The sequence below is a fragment of the Mustela nivalis genome (genome assembly GCF_964662115.1).
Source record: "Mustela nivalis genome assembly, chromosome: 14".
NCBI lineage: Eukaryota > Metazoa > Chordata > Mammalia > Carnivora > Mustelidae > Mustela > Mustela nivalis.
In genome coordinates this window covers 78,900,846-78,919,577 of record NC_139033.1, presented here as the reverse complement: position 1 = coordinate 78,919,577, position 18,732 = coordinate 78,900,846, and the positions used below count along the sequence as shown (strand labels likewise).

At 38.9% G+C, this 18,732-nt stretch overlaps 1 protein-coding gene across 4 annotated transcripts in view; it reads left to right on the top strand.

Annotated features, from left to right (window-relative positions):
* Window positions 1–18,732, top strand: part of SPIRE1 (spire type actin nucleation factor 1) — a 188,822-nt gene that overhangs the window by 158,153 nt on the left and 11,937 nt on the right. For 2 of the 4 annotated variants that reach the window (XM_082697378.1, XM_082697379.1), the window contains 4 exons: window positions 1,993–2,165; window positions 5,332–5,422; window positions 15,208–15,350; window positions 17,581–17,754. In XM_082697378.1, the coding sequence (XP_082553504.1) occupies window positions 1,993–2,165; window positions 5,332–5,422; window positions 15,208–15,350; window positions 17,581–17,754 (581 nt within the window). The remainder of the gene's footprint in view (window positions 1–1,992; window positions 2,166–5,331; window positions 5,423–15,207; window positions 15,351–17,580; window positions 17,755–18,732) is intronic. The other 2 variants (XM_082697380.1, XM_082697381.1) reach the window with 1 other exon arrangement.

Below are 18,732 nucleotides of genomic sequence, written 5' to 3'. Positions count from 1 at the left end.
TTAAACTTTGTGTTTGACACATCATTTGAAATACTGAAGAAAATTGGTTCCACTTGCACTGAAAGAGTGAGTACAGGGTACAAGGGCAAAAAGGTGGCCTTTAGAATCAATACTAACAAAGAATCAAATATCACCTGCACCACACGGTAGCTGGGTGACTGGCTGAGTCTCCCTGGGCCTCGATTTACTTACCAATGGAGGTAAAAATCAGTGTCCGTAATTGCCAACGTTTATTGTGTGTTACCTTTAGTACACACAGTATTGAGTAAGTATTTTTATATGTACTTGTTCATTTCATCTTCAAAAGGAGCCCATGTCTGTTGTTAGGCCCATTTTACAGATGATGAAACAAGAGGTTAGGCAATTTCCTCATGGTCAGACAGGTAGCAGCAGAGCTAGACTTTGAACCCAAATCATCTGCATCTTACATTATAGTAAGGTATACTCTGTACTCTATATACTCCGTACTTTCTATTCTGTGCTGTGTGCTCTAAACTCTATAACCTGTTCCTTGTACTATGTAGTCAATACTCTTCTTCTGTATTCTGTACTCTACGCTTTGAACTCTCTAGTCTGTACTCTGTACTATATATTCTGTACTCTGTACTCTATATGTAGTCTGTACACTGTTGTGTATACTCTATGCTCTGTATGCTGTGCGCGCTATATACTGCATTCTGTGTATACTCTATACCACTTACTATACACACTCTGTGTGTTCTGTGATCTGTACTCTATACTGTGTGCTCTAGTCTCTATTCTATACACTATGCTCTGTGTACTCCCTGTAGTACTGTATTCTCTGTACTCCCCTCTGTACTACATACTCTAGATTATATACTATGGCCTTTAATGTTTTCTTATCACATGCAGCATCCACACTTGTTACTTCTATAGATGATTTGTGACTTGGACGTAAAAACTAAGCCATATTTATTTATATTATGTTTTCAATCCAAAGAACACGGATAATTTTGTCCTGTCCAGTATAAGCTATAACTTATACTAGTTGCATTGTCCTCCCGTGGTTTGGATAGATTTTTTGCGTGGCTGTCATTCTTTCCTAATGGATACTGTCCTTTGATGCTTCTAAGCCTGGTCACAAGTATGTATTGAGTGTCTTCTTTGCCTATATACTTCCATCCTTAGGTATTTCTAATGTTTATTTCTCCCTGTAAACTTCCATACATAGCTATGCACTATTAAAAATTAAATTGAATGAATAATATACATATTCAAAATAAATTCCTTCACTTACAAAAATATACTCTGTCCTATACTCTGTACTGTATGCTATATCCTATATATTCCTATACTATGTGAGAGTACTGTGTACTCTCTATACTCTGTGCTGTATGACATACTCTTTACACCCCATGCTCTGTACTCATACATTGCGTACTTTGGGCTCTGTGCTCTGCATACTCTGTGCTCTGCATACTTGTATTGCCTTCGCACCCGGATCTGAATTCTGGATCATCTAAATCAGCTTTATCAAAGCAAACGTATCCCAGGTTCTTTGTGTTCATGTTTATATAACTATAGATTATTCACGATTTCAATTTTTGAATTAGACCATTCTCAAATCTTAAAGTCATATGCCTGCTATGGCTTTGTGTATGCCGCCACTCTGGTCCATCCATCACTAGCTCTTCAGAGACTATAAAATGAAACTAGCCTCTCTGCAAGATTAAGAAGGTATAGTCGGTTATCTGGATTCCTTCCAGCTCTAAATTCTAGTGTATAAATGTGAATCTAGTATTCATGTAAATGTTCTCTTTAACCTGACAGTTAATATCTAACAAAAATGTTTTATATACCTAGGCATTATTATATCAAGCCTCTGTGTTCTATTTGTGTGACATGGAAATGCCATGTACCTGGCTTGTGTGGTTTGTGCTCCCAAGTGCAGGTACTTAGGAAAGTGCATTTGGTCTACTGATGACCTTTCTTAGCTTGAGAAAAGGTAAGCTTTTGCCTTTCTTTTACCAGATGTAACTACCCCTGAATCTCCAAAGACTGCTGTGGAATCATCGATGGTAAATGGAGGTTTAACATCACAAACGAAAGAAAATGGGTTGAGTGCGGCACAGCATGTGCCTTTGCAGCGGAAGAAACTCCTCAAAGCCCCAACCCTGGCTGAGCTGGACAGCTCTGACTCTGAGGTGAGTCCCATGACCGCCTGGTTCACACCTCTTGACTCCACATTCAGAGTGCAAGCCCTCTCTGACCTCCTTTACTAGCCATGTGGCCTTGGTTGTTGCTTAATCTCTTCCCATCTTTCAGTCAATAAAGTTGGGATTGAAATTCATTTGTTTAGCAGGAAATGAAACAGTGGGTTACTTACTGTTTTTCAGGAAAGACCAGTACAGTGGTCATAGTTGATAGAACAAGTTCAGAAATATTTGTATGGTCTTAGATTACAGCACTAAAAATAAGTTAAAAAATGCAAACGTAGGGGCGCCTGGGTGGCTCAGTGGGTTAAGCCGCTGCCTTCGGCTCAGGTCATGATCTCAGGGTCCTGGGATCGAGTCCTGCATCAGGCTCTCTGCTCAGCAGGGAGCCTGCTTCCTTCTCTCTCTCTCTTTCTGCCTGCCTCTCAGTGTACTTGTAATTTCTCTCTGTCAAATAAATAAATAAAATCTTTTTAAAAAATGCAAACGTATTATCTTTAGGATATTTCCCTTTGTTTTGGGGAATGAAAAAGAAAAATATTTTCCATGGATTCTTCTCTCTCTCACACACACACCTACCCATAGTGAAGCTTGTTCTTTTGGTAATAGTAATACCAATGGACGTGTCTGCAAAAGAAAACTCTGCTAGGCTTCTCCAGATTTCATCTTTCCCCTGCTGCCCTTTGAAGGAAGATCTCGCATGTCCTGTCTGTTTTCCAGAAACGCTCAGGGTGCTGGTGCTTCCCAAGTCTCTCTCTCCAGCCCTTTGTCTACAGCATCAGTATTGTGTATCTCCACTGTGTAAAATGAAATTACATCCTTGCCTCCCTCTTCTCTCAGGGCCTGCCAGACACAATAAACACACACAGCCAGCCTCCCGGCTTCTGTTTGTTGTCGTGGTTGCTGGCTCCAACCACTCCATGTTCATCCAAGTTAGAATTAAGGAATTATTCTTTAATCACCCAGACTGGTTTCTGAGACAATTCTGGTCTGGCAGCCTTCAGTACCACCTTGGAGCAAAGCAGCAGTGAAGGAGCAGTAGGAGTTCCAGAAGTGACCTTGTTCCAACAAGGACCTGGTTGAGTCACTGGTCAGGATGTAGAACTAGAAAGGGCCTAGTTTAGTGAGTGTCAGAGACTAGTAACCGGATCAGACAATACAAACAAGCAAGTTTCAGAGAGCAGGCCTGGCAGTCGTTTGAGAGATCAGAGACCATCAGGATCCTCCAGGCAGGCCGAAAGTGTTTAGTTGAGGGAATGGACGTGACAGGGCAAGCAGAGTAGGAGTCCACACCCACTGACTTCTCTCTGAGGAGATCTGATCTCCCAAGTCCCCTGGTGCCTTCTGAGTGTCTTTGTGATTCCCCTGGGCCAGGAACTGAGCCTAATGAAGACTAGTTTTCAAGTAGTGAGAAGTTGGGTGCAGCTGCCCGTGGTGGGCATGCAGGGGCAGAGGACCCCCCAACTGCTTCTGGGAGCAAATCCCAAAGGCCTTGCACCATGCCAGTGTCCTCACCACTTATCTGTTTCTTACTAACTAACTTGCACTCACCTAGCTGCCCCAGGATGGGCTCTTCGTTGTTCACAGTGGAAGCAAGTCAGAACAGTAAAGAGGAATGGTGTGGAACATGTACATGCTCAGAATTCTGTAAAATTGGGCTTTAAAAATGTTTCTGGGGGGGACCCCTTAGAGGCTGTGTCCACGAGGAAGAGTGAGGTTAGGCCTCTGCCTTCGGCTCGGGTCATGATCCCAGGGTCCTGGGATTGAGCCCTGCATTGGACTCTCTGCTCAGCAGGGAGCCTGCTTCCCCCTCTCTCTCTGCCTGCCTCTCTGCCTACTTGTGATCTCTCTCTCTCTGTTCAATAAATAAATAAAATCTTTTAAATTTAAAAAAAAAACATTTCTGGGGAAGGTGGGCTAAGGTATGTGAGGTGGTGTGTGGTGGTTTCTGCTGTTAAAATCAAGGTGGCACTCCCCTCATAATTTTTTGGGACTACTGTGTATGGCTCCTTTTTCTTTTCCTAAGAGATACTCTTGGCTTTTATTTCCTTTTGGCCTTCCATAGGCAGAAGGAGGGCATTCTAGTTGCACACTAGCTCTTCTGGAGATTTGTGTGACCTCTACACCATGTTCAGGGTTGGGGCTTTGGTTACATTGCTTGATTTATTCTTCATGGTATGTACCAGGAATGGGGAGGTCAGTGTTCAGACCTTCTTTGTTGGAACTGTGTGGTTTACAGCCTTTTTTCATCTCCTGTCCTTTGACCAGATCCTTTGTATGGTAGCTTGCGTGAAACCAGTGCTTTTAGCAGTAGGTTTTAGGTAAAGCTATTTTTTGTGAATGGCTAAGTGAGTTCTCAAAGTCACCTTAAATAAGTAGGTCGGAGAGAATTTTCATGATTTCTCTCACATAGTTATAGGTGAATATCTTAAAATAATTTTCTTTCTTCCACTTTTAAAAATATTTAGCAGTTTTCTGTAGATATTATAGACATACGTTTTCATGTGGTTCATGTATATCCTCATTCACATGGTAGATAATAAGTTTTTCTTGAGTAAATATTGTACTTCATCTTGGTATAATCTGAAACAAATTACGGTCTCATCTGATTGGTAATAGAAATTTAAAATTTCTTTTGCATAATGTAGACATTTTTCTAGACTCATACAATATTTTATGAAATGTTTATTTTCATCTGTTCAACAAATATTAATATTTATTCATCACTTACTAACAGTAGGTTTGTTGCTGACAACAATGAATGAGGCCCATAGCATCTACCTTCATGCAGTTTACTAATCTATTACTTTTATAAATGTGTTAAATATTTCTCTAATAATGATATTAACCACCATTTACTATATGCATTTTTGAGCATATTTTCTCATCTGATCCAATAATACAGTGTAAAGAGGGTATTAAACACCAAATGATGAAAGATGAGAAACTTGTTGTATCATATCACTCTAATGAGGGACAAATCCAGAACACAAACCCAGGCTTGTCTAATTTAAGATACCTTCTAGGTCTTCTAGTTGCCTTGAACCTTTGACATAATTTGGTGCCTCACACTGAAATAAATCTGTAGTAGTAAAATTTATTAGCATGAAAGCACTAATGTCTTAGGAGTCTATTTCTCTGTCCCCACCTTTCTCAGGAGGAAACTCTACACAAGTCAACCAGCAGCAGCAGTGTGTCTCCCTCCTTCCTTGAAGATCCCTTAGTAGAGGCCGTGTCCACGAGGAAGAGTGAGTATTTGTGGTACGAAGAGCTAGCATCAAATTCCTTCAAAAACACACTGGACGGAGAATAGGGAGTCCCAATGTGCTTTGTGATCATTTAGCATAGAAAACTAACCCTGGAATTTTCCCTAATCAGGAGCAGAAATATTGCTATATTCCTAAAGTGCCATTGATAACTGGGCCTCAGGTTCTTATAAACAGATCATTCACCTTCAGGTTTACAGATAATAGTTGTAGGGAATAAGTCAACTGTCTGTGTTTTTTAGATTAATTTACCTCCTTGTCTGAATTCAAGCTGGGAGCCCTAAATAATCACACTTGTTTTCATTCCCAGGCCCACACACATATACACATATCCATACCCACTTACATGTATGGATAGTAAAAATGCCTTTATAGCTCTTCGTAGGTTCTGAACACAGAATCTAAAGTTAAGTGATTTCTAGATGCTTTTATAAAACATTTATTTATTTATTTATTTATTAGATTGAGAGAGAGAAGAGAGAGCGTGAGTGGGAGAAGGGACAGAGGGAAGGAATCTTAAGCAGACTCTGCACCAAGTGTGGAGCCTGATGCAGGGCTAGATCCCATCACCCCAAGATCACAACCTATCTGAAATCAAGAGTTGGATATCCAACCAAATGAGCCATCCAGGCACCACATTTCTAAATGTTTTTAATTATCTTTTTGTGTATAAAATCATTATAAAATATTTAAGAAATTACAACATTAAGTGAGAGGATTCTGGGAAGACGGTGGAATAAGGAGCACCAGGAATCTGTCTCCCACCTGGACAACAGTTGTACCGGCAGAATTTGTCTGATGTAAGTCCTTTGGAACTCTGAGTTTGTTGAAGGCTTGCAACTTCCAGAGAAAGATTTAGGTGGAAAATTGTGGTTAATTTCAGTCACTTTTAGCTCTTAGCATAATGGGAGCTACTCATGCCCCACGCCAGCCACATGGCAGGTAGCAGCGTACTATTCCTGAAACAGCTTGCACATAGCTTCCAGGAGCTAGGGTGGGCAAAAAGGACCCTGGCCTCCAAATATTGGGAATCTGTCCTCTGCTACATCGGAATCCAAAGGTGTAGACAAAAAGGCAGTGATTATTGTTGCTTTGTCACAAGCTCCCTGCATGCTAAAGTGACTTTCAGGGGACCTAAAGGGCTAGCCTCCTTACCCACCTCCTTCATTCTTAGCTTCTTTCCTTTGGGGAGCCAGACATTAAACTAAGATATTCCAAAACTACATATACAGAGAATTATAAAGTGACAGTGCATGCCCGGGAAATGGCTCATAAAAGAACTGACAGGATCTTAAGTTTACATCTCAGGCTGATTGTCAGCACAGAGACAGCCTATAGCAATCAAGAAAACAATAAACAAAAACCCTAACAAAAAGCAGACCCTGGGAAAGAAAGGGACAGAATCTGATTCCCAGAGTTACCACATTATTAGATTCAAATGTCCAATATTCAACAACAACAACAACAACAAAAAATCACAAGTCATACAGAGAAACAGGAACGTATGGCCCATTCAGAGTAAAGAAAGAAATCACCAGAAACTGTCCCAGAAAAAGAAGGGGATATACCAAAGACTTTTTAAAAACTGCTTTAGGGACGCCTGGGTGGCTCAGTTGGTTAAGCAGCTGCCTTCGGCTCAGGTCATGATCCCAGCGTCCTGGGATCGAGTCCCACATCGGGCTCCTAGCTCAGCGGAGAGCCTGCTTCTCCCTCTGCCTCTGCCTGCCATTCTGTCTGCCTGTGCTCGCTCTCTCCCCCTCTCTCTCTCTCTGATAAATAAATAAAATTAAAAAAAAAAAAGTTAAAAAAATAAAAATAAAAATAAAAACTGCTTTAAAGTGGCTCAAAAAACTAAAAGAAGATATGGAGAAGGCCAAGAATACAATATGTGAGCAAAAATGGAAAGATAAATAAAGAGCTGGAAAACCTAAAGTGAAACAAACAAACAAAAAATTCTGGAGCCAAAAATGCCAATAACTTAAATGAAAAATCCACTAGAAGATTCAATGGCAGATTTGAACTGGCAGAAGAAAGAATCAGCAAACTTGGAGATAGGACAAAGGATGGTGTCAAGCCTGAGGAACAGAAAGAAAAAAGACTGAAGAAAAGCAAACAGAGACTGAGAGACTTGTGGGACACTGTCAAGTGGACCAAGATATGCACTAGAGGAGTCCCCAAACGAGATGAGAGAAAGAAAGGGGCAGAAGGAATAATTGCAGAAATAAAGGCTGAGACTCCCCAAATTTGAGGAATTACATGAATATAAACATTCAGGCAGCCCAGCTGAAATAAAAGAGACCCACACCAAGACATACTGTAATCAAACTTTCAAAAGCCAAAGACAGATAGAAAGACAAGAATAAATGAAACAAGATGGGATTGGGAGGGAGACAAACCATAAGTGACTCTTAATCTCACAAAACAAACTGAGGGTTGCTGGGGGGAGGGGGTTTGGGAGAAGGGGGTGGGATTATGGACATTGGGGAGGGTATGTGCTTAGGTGAGTGCTGTGAAGTGTGTAAACCTGGTGATTCACAGACCTGTACCCCTGGGGATAAAAATATATGTTTATAAAAAATAAAAAATTAAAAAAAAAAAAGACAAGAGAGAAATGAGTCACTACATACAAGAGATTCTCTAAGATCTTCAGTATATTTCTCATCAGAAACTTTGGTGGCCAGAAGATAGTGGGCCAATATAGCTTTCCACCCCACTCTCTGAAAGTTTCCTTTATACCACTTCACTTTTTATGAAGGACCAACACTAATACCTGTTTTAGCTAACTGAAAGAAATCCAAAGAAGATATTTCACTTTTATAAAATGCTTCAATTGTTTTTTTAGTTTATACACTTTCAGCTTACAAAAGTTTCACAGGAATGCTCTACTTTCAGAGAGTGGGGGAGATCTGTATATACAGAGTGCTTAAAAAAAAAAAGTCAACCAACAGTCTTATATCCAGCAAAGCCATTGTTCGAAGTGAGGGAGAAATGAAGACATTCGCAGATAAACAAAAGCCGAGGGAGTTCATAACCACTGGATGCTTCCCAGTGGAAAATGCTCAGAAGTCCTCCAGGGGAAATGGAAGGACACTAGCCAATAATTCAAAGCCATAAGAGAAATAAAAGATCTCAGTAAAATATATGGGCAATTATAAAAGCTAATAGTATTTTAACAATGGTTTGTAACTGCACTTTTTGTTTGCTACATAATTTGAGAGACTAAGGCACTTGAAAGAATTATTAGCCTATATTTTGGGGAAGACGGTGCATAAAAATGTAATTTTGTTATATCCAAAAAGGATGGATACAGAGCTTTAGAAGAGCAGAGTTTTTGTGTATTATTGAAATTAAGCTGCTAGGAGTCCAAATCAGAGTGTTATAATTTTAGGATGTTAAATGTAGTCTCCATGGTAACCACCAAGAAAAGAGTTACAGAATATACACAAAAGGAAAATGGGAAAGCAATTTAAACATTTCACTATTAAAAAAATCAATTTAACATGAAAGACAAGAATGAAGGAAAAGAGGGACAAAAGCTCTAAGTCGTATGGGAAACAAATAGCACAGTGACAAAAGTCCCTCCTGATCAGTAATTACTGTAAATGTAAGTTAATTGAACTCTGTAATCAAAAGCTGGAGATTGGCAGAATGGATAAAAACACATGCTCCAGCTATATGCTGGCTAGAAAAGACTCCCTTGAGATTCAAAAAAACAGAGAGATTCAAAGTGAAAGAATGGAAAGATATTCCATGCAAATAGTAACCAAAAGAAAGCTGGGGAAACTATACTGACATCAGACAAAATAGACTTTAAATTAAAAAAAAAAAAAAAGGTTAAAACAGACAGAGAAGGACTGTATTAATAAAAGGTTCAATACAGTAAGAAGATAGAACAATTATTAACATTTTTGCACCTATTGGCAGACTGTCAAAATACATATATAAAGCAAAACTGACAGAAATGAAGGAGAAATAGACAGTTCTGCAGTAATAGTCAGAGACTTCAGAACCCCCTCTCACAATAATGGTGAGAACAACCAGGCAGAGGATAAGGAAATCGAGGACCTGGATACCATGATAAACCAACTAGATCTGACAGACACATACAGAACACATTCCCCAACAACAGAATATACATTCTTCTCCAGGGCACATGGCACATTTTCAAGGATAGACCATATGTTAAACTATAAGTTCAGTCTCATTAGTTTTTTTTAAGATTTTATTTATTTAATACTTAAATTAAAAACAAGAAATTTCAATGATTAGTTGCACAGTGAATGTTCTGGTTTTAAGAAGAAGGGAAGGAATGAATGAACAAACAAACCAACAATCTAACTTTACAACATAAGGAACTAGAAAAAGAAGAACAAACTAAACACAAAGCTAGCAGAAGAAAGGAAATAATAAAGACAAAGGCCTAGAGATAAAATATAGAGAATAGAGAAACAGTGGAGAAAGATCAAAGAAACCAAAAATTGGTCCTTCAGAAATATCAACATAATTGACAAACCCTTAGCTACGTAGACTAAGGAAAAAGAAAGACTGAAATTACTAAAATCAGAAATCAAGGGGGGACAAATTCTATAGAAATAAAAAGAGAATGTATCATGAATGGTTACCATCAAATTGGATAGCCTTGATAAAATGGACAAATTGCTAGAAATGCCAAGCCTAGCAAGACTAAATCAGAAAGAAAGAGAAAATCTGACTAGACCAATAACTAGTAAGATATTGAATTAGTAAGCATAAGCCCTCCCTACAAAGAAAAGGCCTCTCATGCCTCACTGGTGAATTCTTCCAAACATTTAAAAAAAAATTACTGTCAATCTTTCTCAAACATTTCCCAGAAAATGAAGAGGAGGGAGTACTTCCTAACCCACTTTATGAGAACAGCATTACGCTGATGCTAAAGCCAAACAAAAGCTACAAGGACAGAAAACTGCAAACCAATACTGGTTTTTTTACAAATACTGTTTTTTTTTTTTTAAAGATCTTTAACAAAATACTAGCAAACAGAATTCAGCAATGTATTAAAAGGATTATATACCCTGACCAAGTAGGATTTATTCCTGACTACAAGGATGGTCCAACATATAAAAATTAATTAGTGTGATATGCCACATCAGCAGAGTGAAGAAAAACAACAATAGATTATTTCAATTGATGCTGAAAAAGCATTTGACAAAATTGAACACCCTTTCATAATAAAAAACTTCACTAACTAGGAAGAACTTCACAATAGAAGGAAACTACCTCAACATAATAAAAGCCATATATGAAAAGCCCACCTCAAACATCATACCCAGTGGTGAAAGACTGAAAGAATTTCCTCTAAGAAACAGAAACAAGGCAGGACGCCTGGGTGGCTCAGTTGGTTAAGCAGCTGCCTTCGGCTCAGGTCATGATCCCAGGGTCCTGGGATCGAGTCCCACATCAGGCTCCTTGCTCGGCAGAGAGCCTGCTTCTCCCTCTGCCTCTGCCTGCCTCTCTGTCTGCCTGTGCTCGCTCGCTCTCTCTCCCTCTGTCTCTGACAAATAAATAAAATCTTTAAAAAAAAAAAAAAAAACAGAAACAAGGCAAGGATCCCTGCTTTCATCACTTCTGTTCAGCATAGTACTGGAAACACTAGTAAGAGCAATTTGACAACAAAAAGAAATAAAGGGCAGCCAGAATGGAAAAAAAAGAAGTAAAATTATCTCTTTATAGATGTTATGAATTTATGTGTAAGGAAACCCTAAAAGATTCCCCAAAAAACTGTTAGAATAAATGAATTCAGTAAAGTAGCAAAATATAAAATCACACAAAAATCAGTTGTATTTCTGTACACAGACAATAAATAATCTGAAAAGGAAATTACAAAAGCAATTCCATTTATAATCATGTCAAAAGGATAAAATAGTTAGGAATTAACCAATGAAGTGAAAGACTTGTTCACTAAAAACTACAAAACATTGCTGAAAAAAATTAAAGAAGACTTAAGTAAAGGGAAATACATCCTGTGTTCACAGATTAGAAGACTTAATATCATTAAAATGTTTACACAGCCCAACATGATCTACAGATTCAGTGCAATCCTTATTAAAATGCCAATGACATTTGTGCAGAAATAGAAGACAATCCATTCTTTTTTTTTTTTTAAAGATTTTATTTATTTATTTGAGAGAGCACCGGCAGTGGTAAGGGACAGAGAGAGAGGGAGAAGCAGACTCCCTGCTGAGTAGGAATCCTGACATAAGAGGGCTCCATTGCAGGACTCCAGGATTACAACCTGCGCCAAAGGCAGATGCTTAACCAACTGAGCCACCCAGTGCTCCAGAAGACAACCCATTCTAAAATTCACATGGAATCTCAGGGGACCCAAATAGCCAAAACAATCTTGAAAAAGAACTGGAGTATTCGTGCTTCCTGATTTCAAAACTTATTACAAACTACAGTAATCAAAATACTCTGGCATTAGCATAATGACAAAGATATAAATCAATGGAATAGAATAGAGAGCTCAGAATAAACCCTCACCTATATGGTCAAAAGATTTTTGACAAGTATGCCACGACCATTCAGTGAGTAGTCTTTAAAGAAATGGTGCTGGGAAAACAGGGTATCCACATGCAGAAGAAGGAAATTAGGGGCACCTGGGTGGCTCAGTCAGTTAAGCATCTGCCTTCAGCTTGGGTGATGATCTTGGGGTCCTAGGAGGGAGCCCCGATTTGAACTTTCTGCTCACTGGGGAGTCTGCTTCTCCTTCTCCCTATGCCCCTCCCCGCTGTTCATGCTCTCTCTCTCAAATAAATTTTAAAAAAAAAAAAACTTAAAAAATTTTTAAACACTTTGAAGATTTAAAAAAAAAAAAAAAAAAATGAATGGGCCCCTGGTTGGCTCGGTCAGTTTACCATCTGCCTTTGGCTCAGGTCATGAACCCAGGGTCCTGGACTCGAGTCCCACATCAGGCTCCCTGCTCAGCGGGAAGCCTGCTTCTCTGTCTCTCTCTTTCTTTCTCTATAAAATAAATAAATAAAACCTTAAAAAAAAAAAAAAAAAGAATGAAGCTGGACCCTTACCCTAACATCAAATATAAAAATTAACTCAAAATGGATTAAGGACCAAAATGTAAGACGTGAAATAATAAAACTCTTAGAAGAAAAGATAGGACAAAAGCTCCATGAGATTAGATTTGGCATTGTTTATTAGATAGGACAGTAATGGCACAGATTTTTGAAAATGGACAAGTTGGAATTTATGAAAATAAAAACTTATGTACACTAAAAGATATCATCAAGAGAATGATAAGGCAACCCTCAGAAGATGAGAAAATATTTACAAATCATATATCTAATAAAGGATTAATTTTCAGAGAGTATGTAGAGAAAGTCCTGAAACCCAACAACAGAAAAGACAACCTAATTAAAAAATGAGCAAAGGACTCAGATGGTCATTTCTCCAAAGAAGATATACAAGTGATCAACAAACACATGAAAATGTTCTCAGCATCACTGATCATTAGGGAAATGCAAATCAAAACTTGAGTGAGATACTACCTCCTATCCACTAAAGTGGTTACCATCAAAATAAACAAAAACCAGAAGATAACAAGTGTTGACAAGAACGTGGACAAATTGGAACCCTGTGCACTGTTGGAAATGTGAAATGGTACAGGTGCTGTGGAAAACAGTATGGTGACTCCTCAAAAATTTAAAAATAGAATTACATATGATCCAGCAATTCTACTTCTGATTATATAAGCAAAGAGATAGACATCCATGTTCATAGCATCAGTATTCACAATCACTAAAACATGGAAGTAACCCAAGTGTCCCATCAGTGCATGGATGGCTAAGCAAAATGTGGAATAGCCACACAATGGAATATTACTCAGCCTTAGAAATGGGAAATCCTGCAGTTGCTACACCAACGAACCTTTAGGACTTTTTGCTAAGGGAAGAAAGCAATTACAAAAAAGGCAAATACTGTATGATTCCATTTATATGGGATTCTTAGAGTAGTCAAAATCAGAGAGAAAGAAAATAGAACAATAGTTGCCAGGTCTGTAGGTAGAGGAGAATGGGAAGTTATTGTAATGGTTACAGAATTTCAATATTACAAGATGAAGAGATATGGCGATAGAAGATGGTAATGGCTGCACAATGATGGAAATATTTAATACCACTGAACTGTACAGTTAAAATTAAGACACTAGGGGTGCCCGCGTGGCTCAGTCGGTTAAGCGTCAGGCTGTTGGTTTGGGCTCAGGTCAGGATATCATAGGGTTGTGAGGTTGAGCCCCGTGTGGGGCTTACACTCAGTGGGGAGCCTGCTTGCAGATTCTGTCTGTCTGCCCCTCCCCCTACTCATGTGCTTGCTTGCTCAAATAAATAAGTCTATCTTTTAAAAAAAATTTGACAGGGGCACCTGGATGGCTCAGTCAGTTAAGCGTCTGCCTTTGGCTCAGGTCATGATCCCAGGGTTCTGGGATCCAGCCCCCATATTGGGCTCCCTGCTGAGCTTCTCCTTCTCCCTTTCCCCCTTGCTTGTTCTCTCTCTCTCCATCTCTGTCAAATAAATAAATAAAATCTTTAAAAATATTTAAAAAATACACTAAGTATATTTTATGTATGTTTTACAGCAATGGAAAAAAGAAACTTTTCCTGGAGGAAAACCCTTATATATTAAGATATTCTTAGAACATTAACTTGATTTCTTATACACATGGAGTTTTTAGTGATTAAAATTCTTTAACTGGTTATCTTGATTGACTTAATAAGATTATATCAAGAACATAGTAAGAGCTGATCTTGGTTATCACCTATAATTGGTATTTGGCCAGGCTAATTAAATATTACAGAGATTCAGTTAAATCACATAATGGATTTTTGTATCTTTCTTGATTGTGGAAATTGTTTTGTTTTTATTTAGTGATTTCTCTTGGGGGGACAGTCCAAATAGATGGGTCACTTTTAACTTTGTGTTGACTTCACTTTCTTCACTCACAACACTGCAGCAGGCTTACTTTGCAAAGAGAGTAGGAGGAAGCACTAAAAAAACTTGGTTAGAACATAATTTATTTCTAATGTTCTCCTTATGTTTTCACAATGTGAATCCAGAACCATTCAAACACTAAAACATTCTGCTTTTAAACCCTATCCCAAAATATCACTAGGCAGAAGAGAGCAGTGTTAGAGTATGAACATCAAAACTGGAATTTGCTTTTCAAAATTTAAATAGAGATCGATTTAAATCTAAGGACAAAATGTCTTGATAATCATCAAAAAGGAAAAGTTTTTATTTTTTATAGTTCATCTTTTAAAAAGGAGAATATAAAATGACTACACTTGAAAATTTTGGCATGACATGGGAGACTTTTTGGACACACAGAATTCATATTTTTACTTCTTTTACATGCCTGAAACTCTATAATTGCAAAATCCTGTGGTATATAACTTGAGGGCATTTACATGTACAAAGCTGAGACTATAATTGTGTTTTTATGTATGAATTTGGATGAATATTAAAAATATGAACTATTTTTCCTTTTTTTCCTCACTACGTCTGTAGGAAAGTTTATATTGCAGAGATTTTTGTATAGCACTCCTCATACTATCCCCATAAGGACCTACAGTCTTAACCCTCTAATGAAATAAACATTTCATCTTTGAATGCAGTGTTTGTCACAAGTGACAAAGGGTTTTCTGTTAGGAATTCAAAATCTAAGATTTTTATTTTATAGGAAAGTTCATTTCAGTTTGGTTCATTTCATTTCATTTCTTTAGAGCCTCCAAAATTCTTGCCCATATCATCAACACCCCAGCCAGAGAGACGGCAGCCACCCCAGAGACGACATTCTATTGAAAAGGAAACACCCACTAATGTAAGACAGTTTCTGCCACCGTCCAAGCAGAGCTCCCGATCTCTTGTAAGTAACTGGAAGGCTTCATAGTGGCTTAAGGATCAGTGAGAGGCCTCTTACCATTAGCTCTCGATGATTAGGAGGAAAAATAAACTTCCAAACGTTAAAATGAACTTCAAACAGCTTTATTTGTTTTTAATATCTCAAGAAAACCAACTCTAACATCACCTAAATGAAATTTGACCATTCCTTGTTCATTTTAAAGTACTTGTTTTTTCCAGAATACTTACCAGTGGTTGAAAATATGTATTATTATTAAAGAAATGCTTTCTTCTTTTTAAGAGAATTAGTATGCTTAAAAATTGTTAAAACTCATCAAAAGGTGGTTTTATGGAGGCAGCAATATGAGGGGAGAATTTTGATCCATTATAAACCATTGTACATTGTTTTCAAGTATGTTTTATGATCTTGGAGCCAAAGCTGCTGTTTGCCCTGGATGACAGTTTGGCTGTTTTCCCAAGACTTGAGGTTCATCTAGTGGCTTTGATTCCGAGGACAGTAGGCCCCTGCCAAGAAGGAGTAACAGACCCTCTAACCAAAGGCGGTCTGCAAAGATTCTCTTGTAGTCCCACTTGACTTCACAAATATTTGCAGGGGAGATGAAGACTTCAATCACTCATTTTGCCAGCAACCTAATATCTAATGTTTTCTCAGGCATTCATGAATAAAAAGCACTGGAATATGCTTACTCCATTTTTTTCAGCCATATTTTTAAGCTATCTTGAATTATCAAGGGTTCAAATAAAGCAATAACAGATGTCCCTCCCTCAAAGTAGAGGAAGGTGGTGTGGTTACTGTGAAGGTACCAAGTTTAGACAGAGCTTTATAATGTTGAAATTTAATCAGTATTTCTGTTACGAAACAGTTCGACTAAAAAACTAGTGATTATATGTCAATTCCTGACCCAGTTCCTCTAATTCCCAAATAATCACTGAAACATTGATTAAATATAGCCTCGCCGGTGGTTTACCCATAGGAAAAGAGAACTCTAACCAGACAGGCTCAAACTTCAGAATCTAAAGACTTGTGTTAATGTGAACAACTTTTTGCTTTAGCAAAATATAGTTATTGTCACAGCTTAAGTCTGTTCAAGGTCACAAGTCCAATAATAGGTGATTCTTCTCTTCACCCAGCTTTTCTCTTAGAAGCCAGTGCATCATTTAGCTGTGCACCAGGACTTGTGATCACATGACTCCACTGTTAATGTTAAATTTAAAAATTATCAATGTAGAGAAACTGTTAGGTCAATTAGAAGAAATTACAGCTATTAGGAGAAGTTTTGAATAGAAGAGAAAAAATACCAAAGAGGTAATCGAGGAAAGACCATCCGCCCACATTGAGGGCCCAGAAGTGTTTTCCTGACAAAGGGGAACTCGTGGTATGTGCTAGGTCAGGCTGTGAGTTACTTTTTGTGGAGAAGAAGAGCAAGATAAAACCAATCTGTGGTCACAGCTAAGAGTCTCAGTGGAAGGCAGAGGGAAAGCACTTCTGTCATTGGCTGGCGTCCAGGTTCCACATGGAACCACAGCTCCCTCCAAGGGTCCAGGGCACCAACCGAGACAAAGTCACTTCCAGGTCAGAGTAGTGACCCTTCTTGTTAGTAGCTTGTCTTGGGAAATCCATAGTCACACTCATCTTGCGGCAATGCCCTCTAGCTTGGTAAGTATCATTTTTTAAAAGTATGACAATTTAAAACTGTAGCTCTTTTTAGGAAAACAAGGCATCATTTTGTATTTATAACCCCTCCACTGAAAATTGCAGAAATGTCTTCACTGGTCCTCATTTTTATTTTTCTTGTGTCTCCCTCTCTTTCCCTAGGATGTTTGAAACCTAATTTTTTTCATAATTTGGTCAAATGATTGAGGATGATTGTCCATCTAAGTGAAAGGCGACTTTCAGCGCCTTCCTCTGGGAAGCTGGGGAGCAAGTGCTGCCTGGAGCCCACCCCCCACACCCGCTCTCACAGCCAAGTTAGAAATACCTTAAGCTCTGCTATGTGAATTCCAAGAGTCTCTAGGAATGATTTCCTGGTGCGATTACTGACTTACACGTGCAGGATCAGACATGGTGTGGTCACACACATGAATCTACGGCTAAAGTCCTCGGTGGTGTTTTTGTTTTGTTTTGTTTTTCTTTCATGCTCTGTAACCACTATTTGTAGGTCACTCACGTTCAGCATTATTTTCTCCTTTTCTTTTCCCCCTACCATTTTCTTTTTCCCTTATCTATTGTTCAGGTTCCTAGGATAACCAGTGTTTGGCCAAGGACGCCTTGCCGACCACTTTTTTCTACCATACAAACAGCTTCTCTGCTCAGCTCTCATCCTTTTGAAGCAGCCATGTTTGGGGTAGCAGGGGCTATGTATTATCTATGTGAGAGAGCTTTTACCAGCAGGTGGAAATCCTCAAAGGTTGGCCTCTTTCTGCTGGTTCTGGGAATTATTTTACTCTCTCTATCTCTTTGACAGTGATACCGCAACTACCGCACTCTGAACAATTAACAGCTTAGATGGGCACTTTGCTTCTGATCGTTGATTCCAGTCTTTTGTAGGATGCATAGATGACACCATGATTTCAGTTGAAAGGAAAATGACCTTGAAAGGACAACAAACTCAAAATGCAGCATCAGATTAGAGGGACCTGTGAGTGACCCAGTGGTACAGCAGGAGGAATGCCATCTCCTTTCCGTGTACAGGGGGCACTGCCCGAGAACCTGTGGGTGCTCTCCTCCTCTCCTCCCCAGGCCCTCCCACCATCAGAACAGTGTTTGCTCCCTCACCCAGCTGACACAACAGCCTTCTTCCAGGCCACAGAGCCATGGGGACTCCCCCGCCCCTGGAACCATGTCATTCCCCATTTCCTGCACACTCCACCATGAGCTCCAAAATGCTGTGCCCCCATAGCCTGTGCCAGCCCTGGGCTCAGAATCTCTGTGTTCCGCATCTTTCATAGAGCTGTGTGGTGTGGGTCAGGTGTCATGCGGTTTTTATGACAACCCACTTTGCCATAGAAATTTTAAGTTTTCCTTTCATTGATGTGGTTATTTTAAATATGTAAATTTAGGCATTTCATTTTTTAGATTTTCATACAGAATATATTTTTTAAAGGAAATATAGTATCTGCCAAACCCCAGTGAAATAAGCTTTCCTACTATGCCGCTATGCTGAAAGCTTCCCCTGCCCCCAGAGGAGCACCGGCTGCCCACTACACTAGCCTTTGCAGCTGCTCTCCTGTTCCGCCTCCTATGGGATCCTGGTTCTCCTAGGTCCTTTATTTACTAAACCTATCCTTGACAAATGAAACAGCAGCTGCTTTCTTTGTTATTCTTTATTACCCATCTTGGTTTGGAAAAGAGATTCTGAATGTAAAGGAAATACATCAAATTCTTT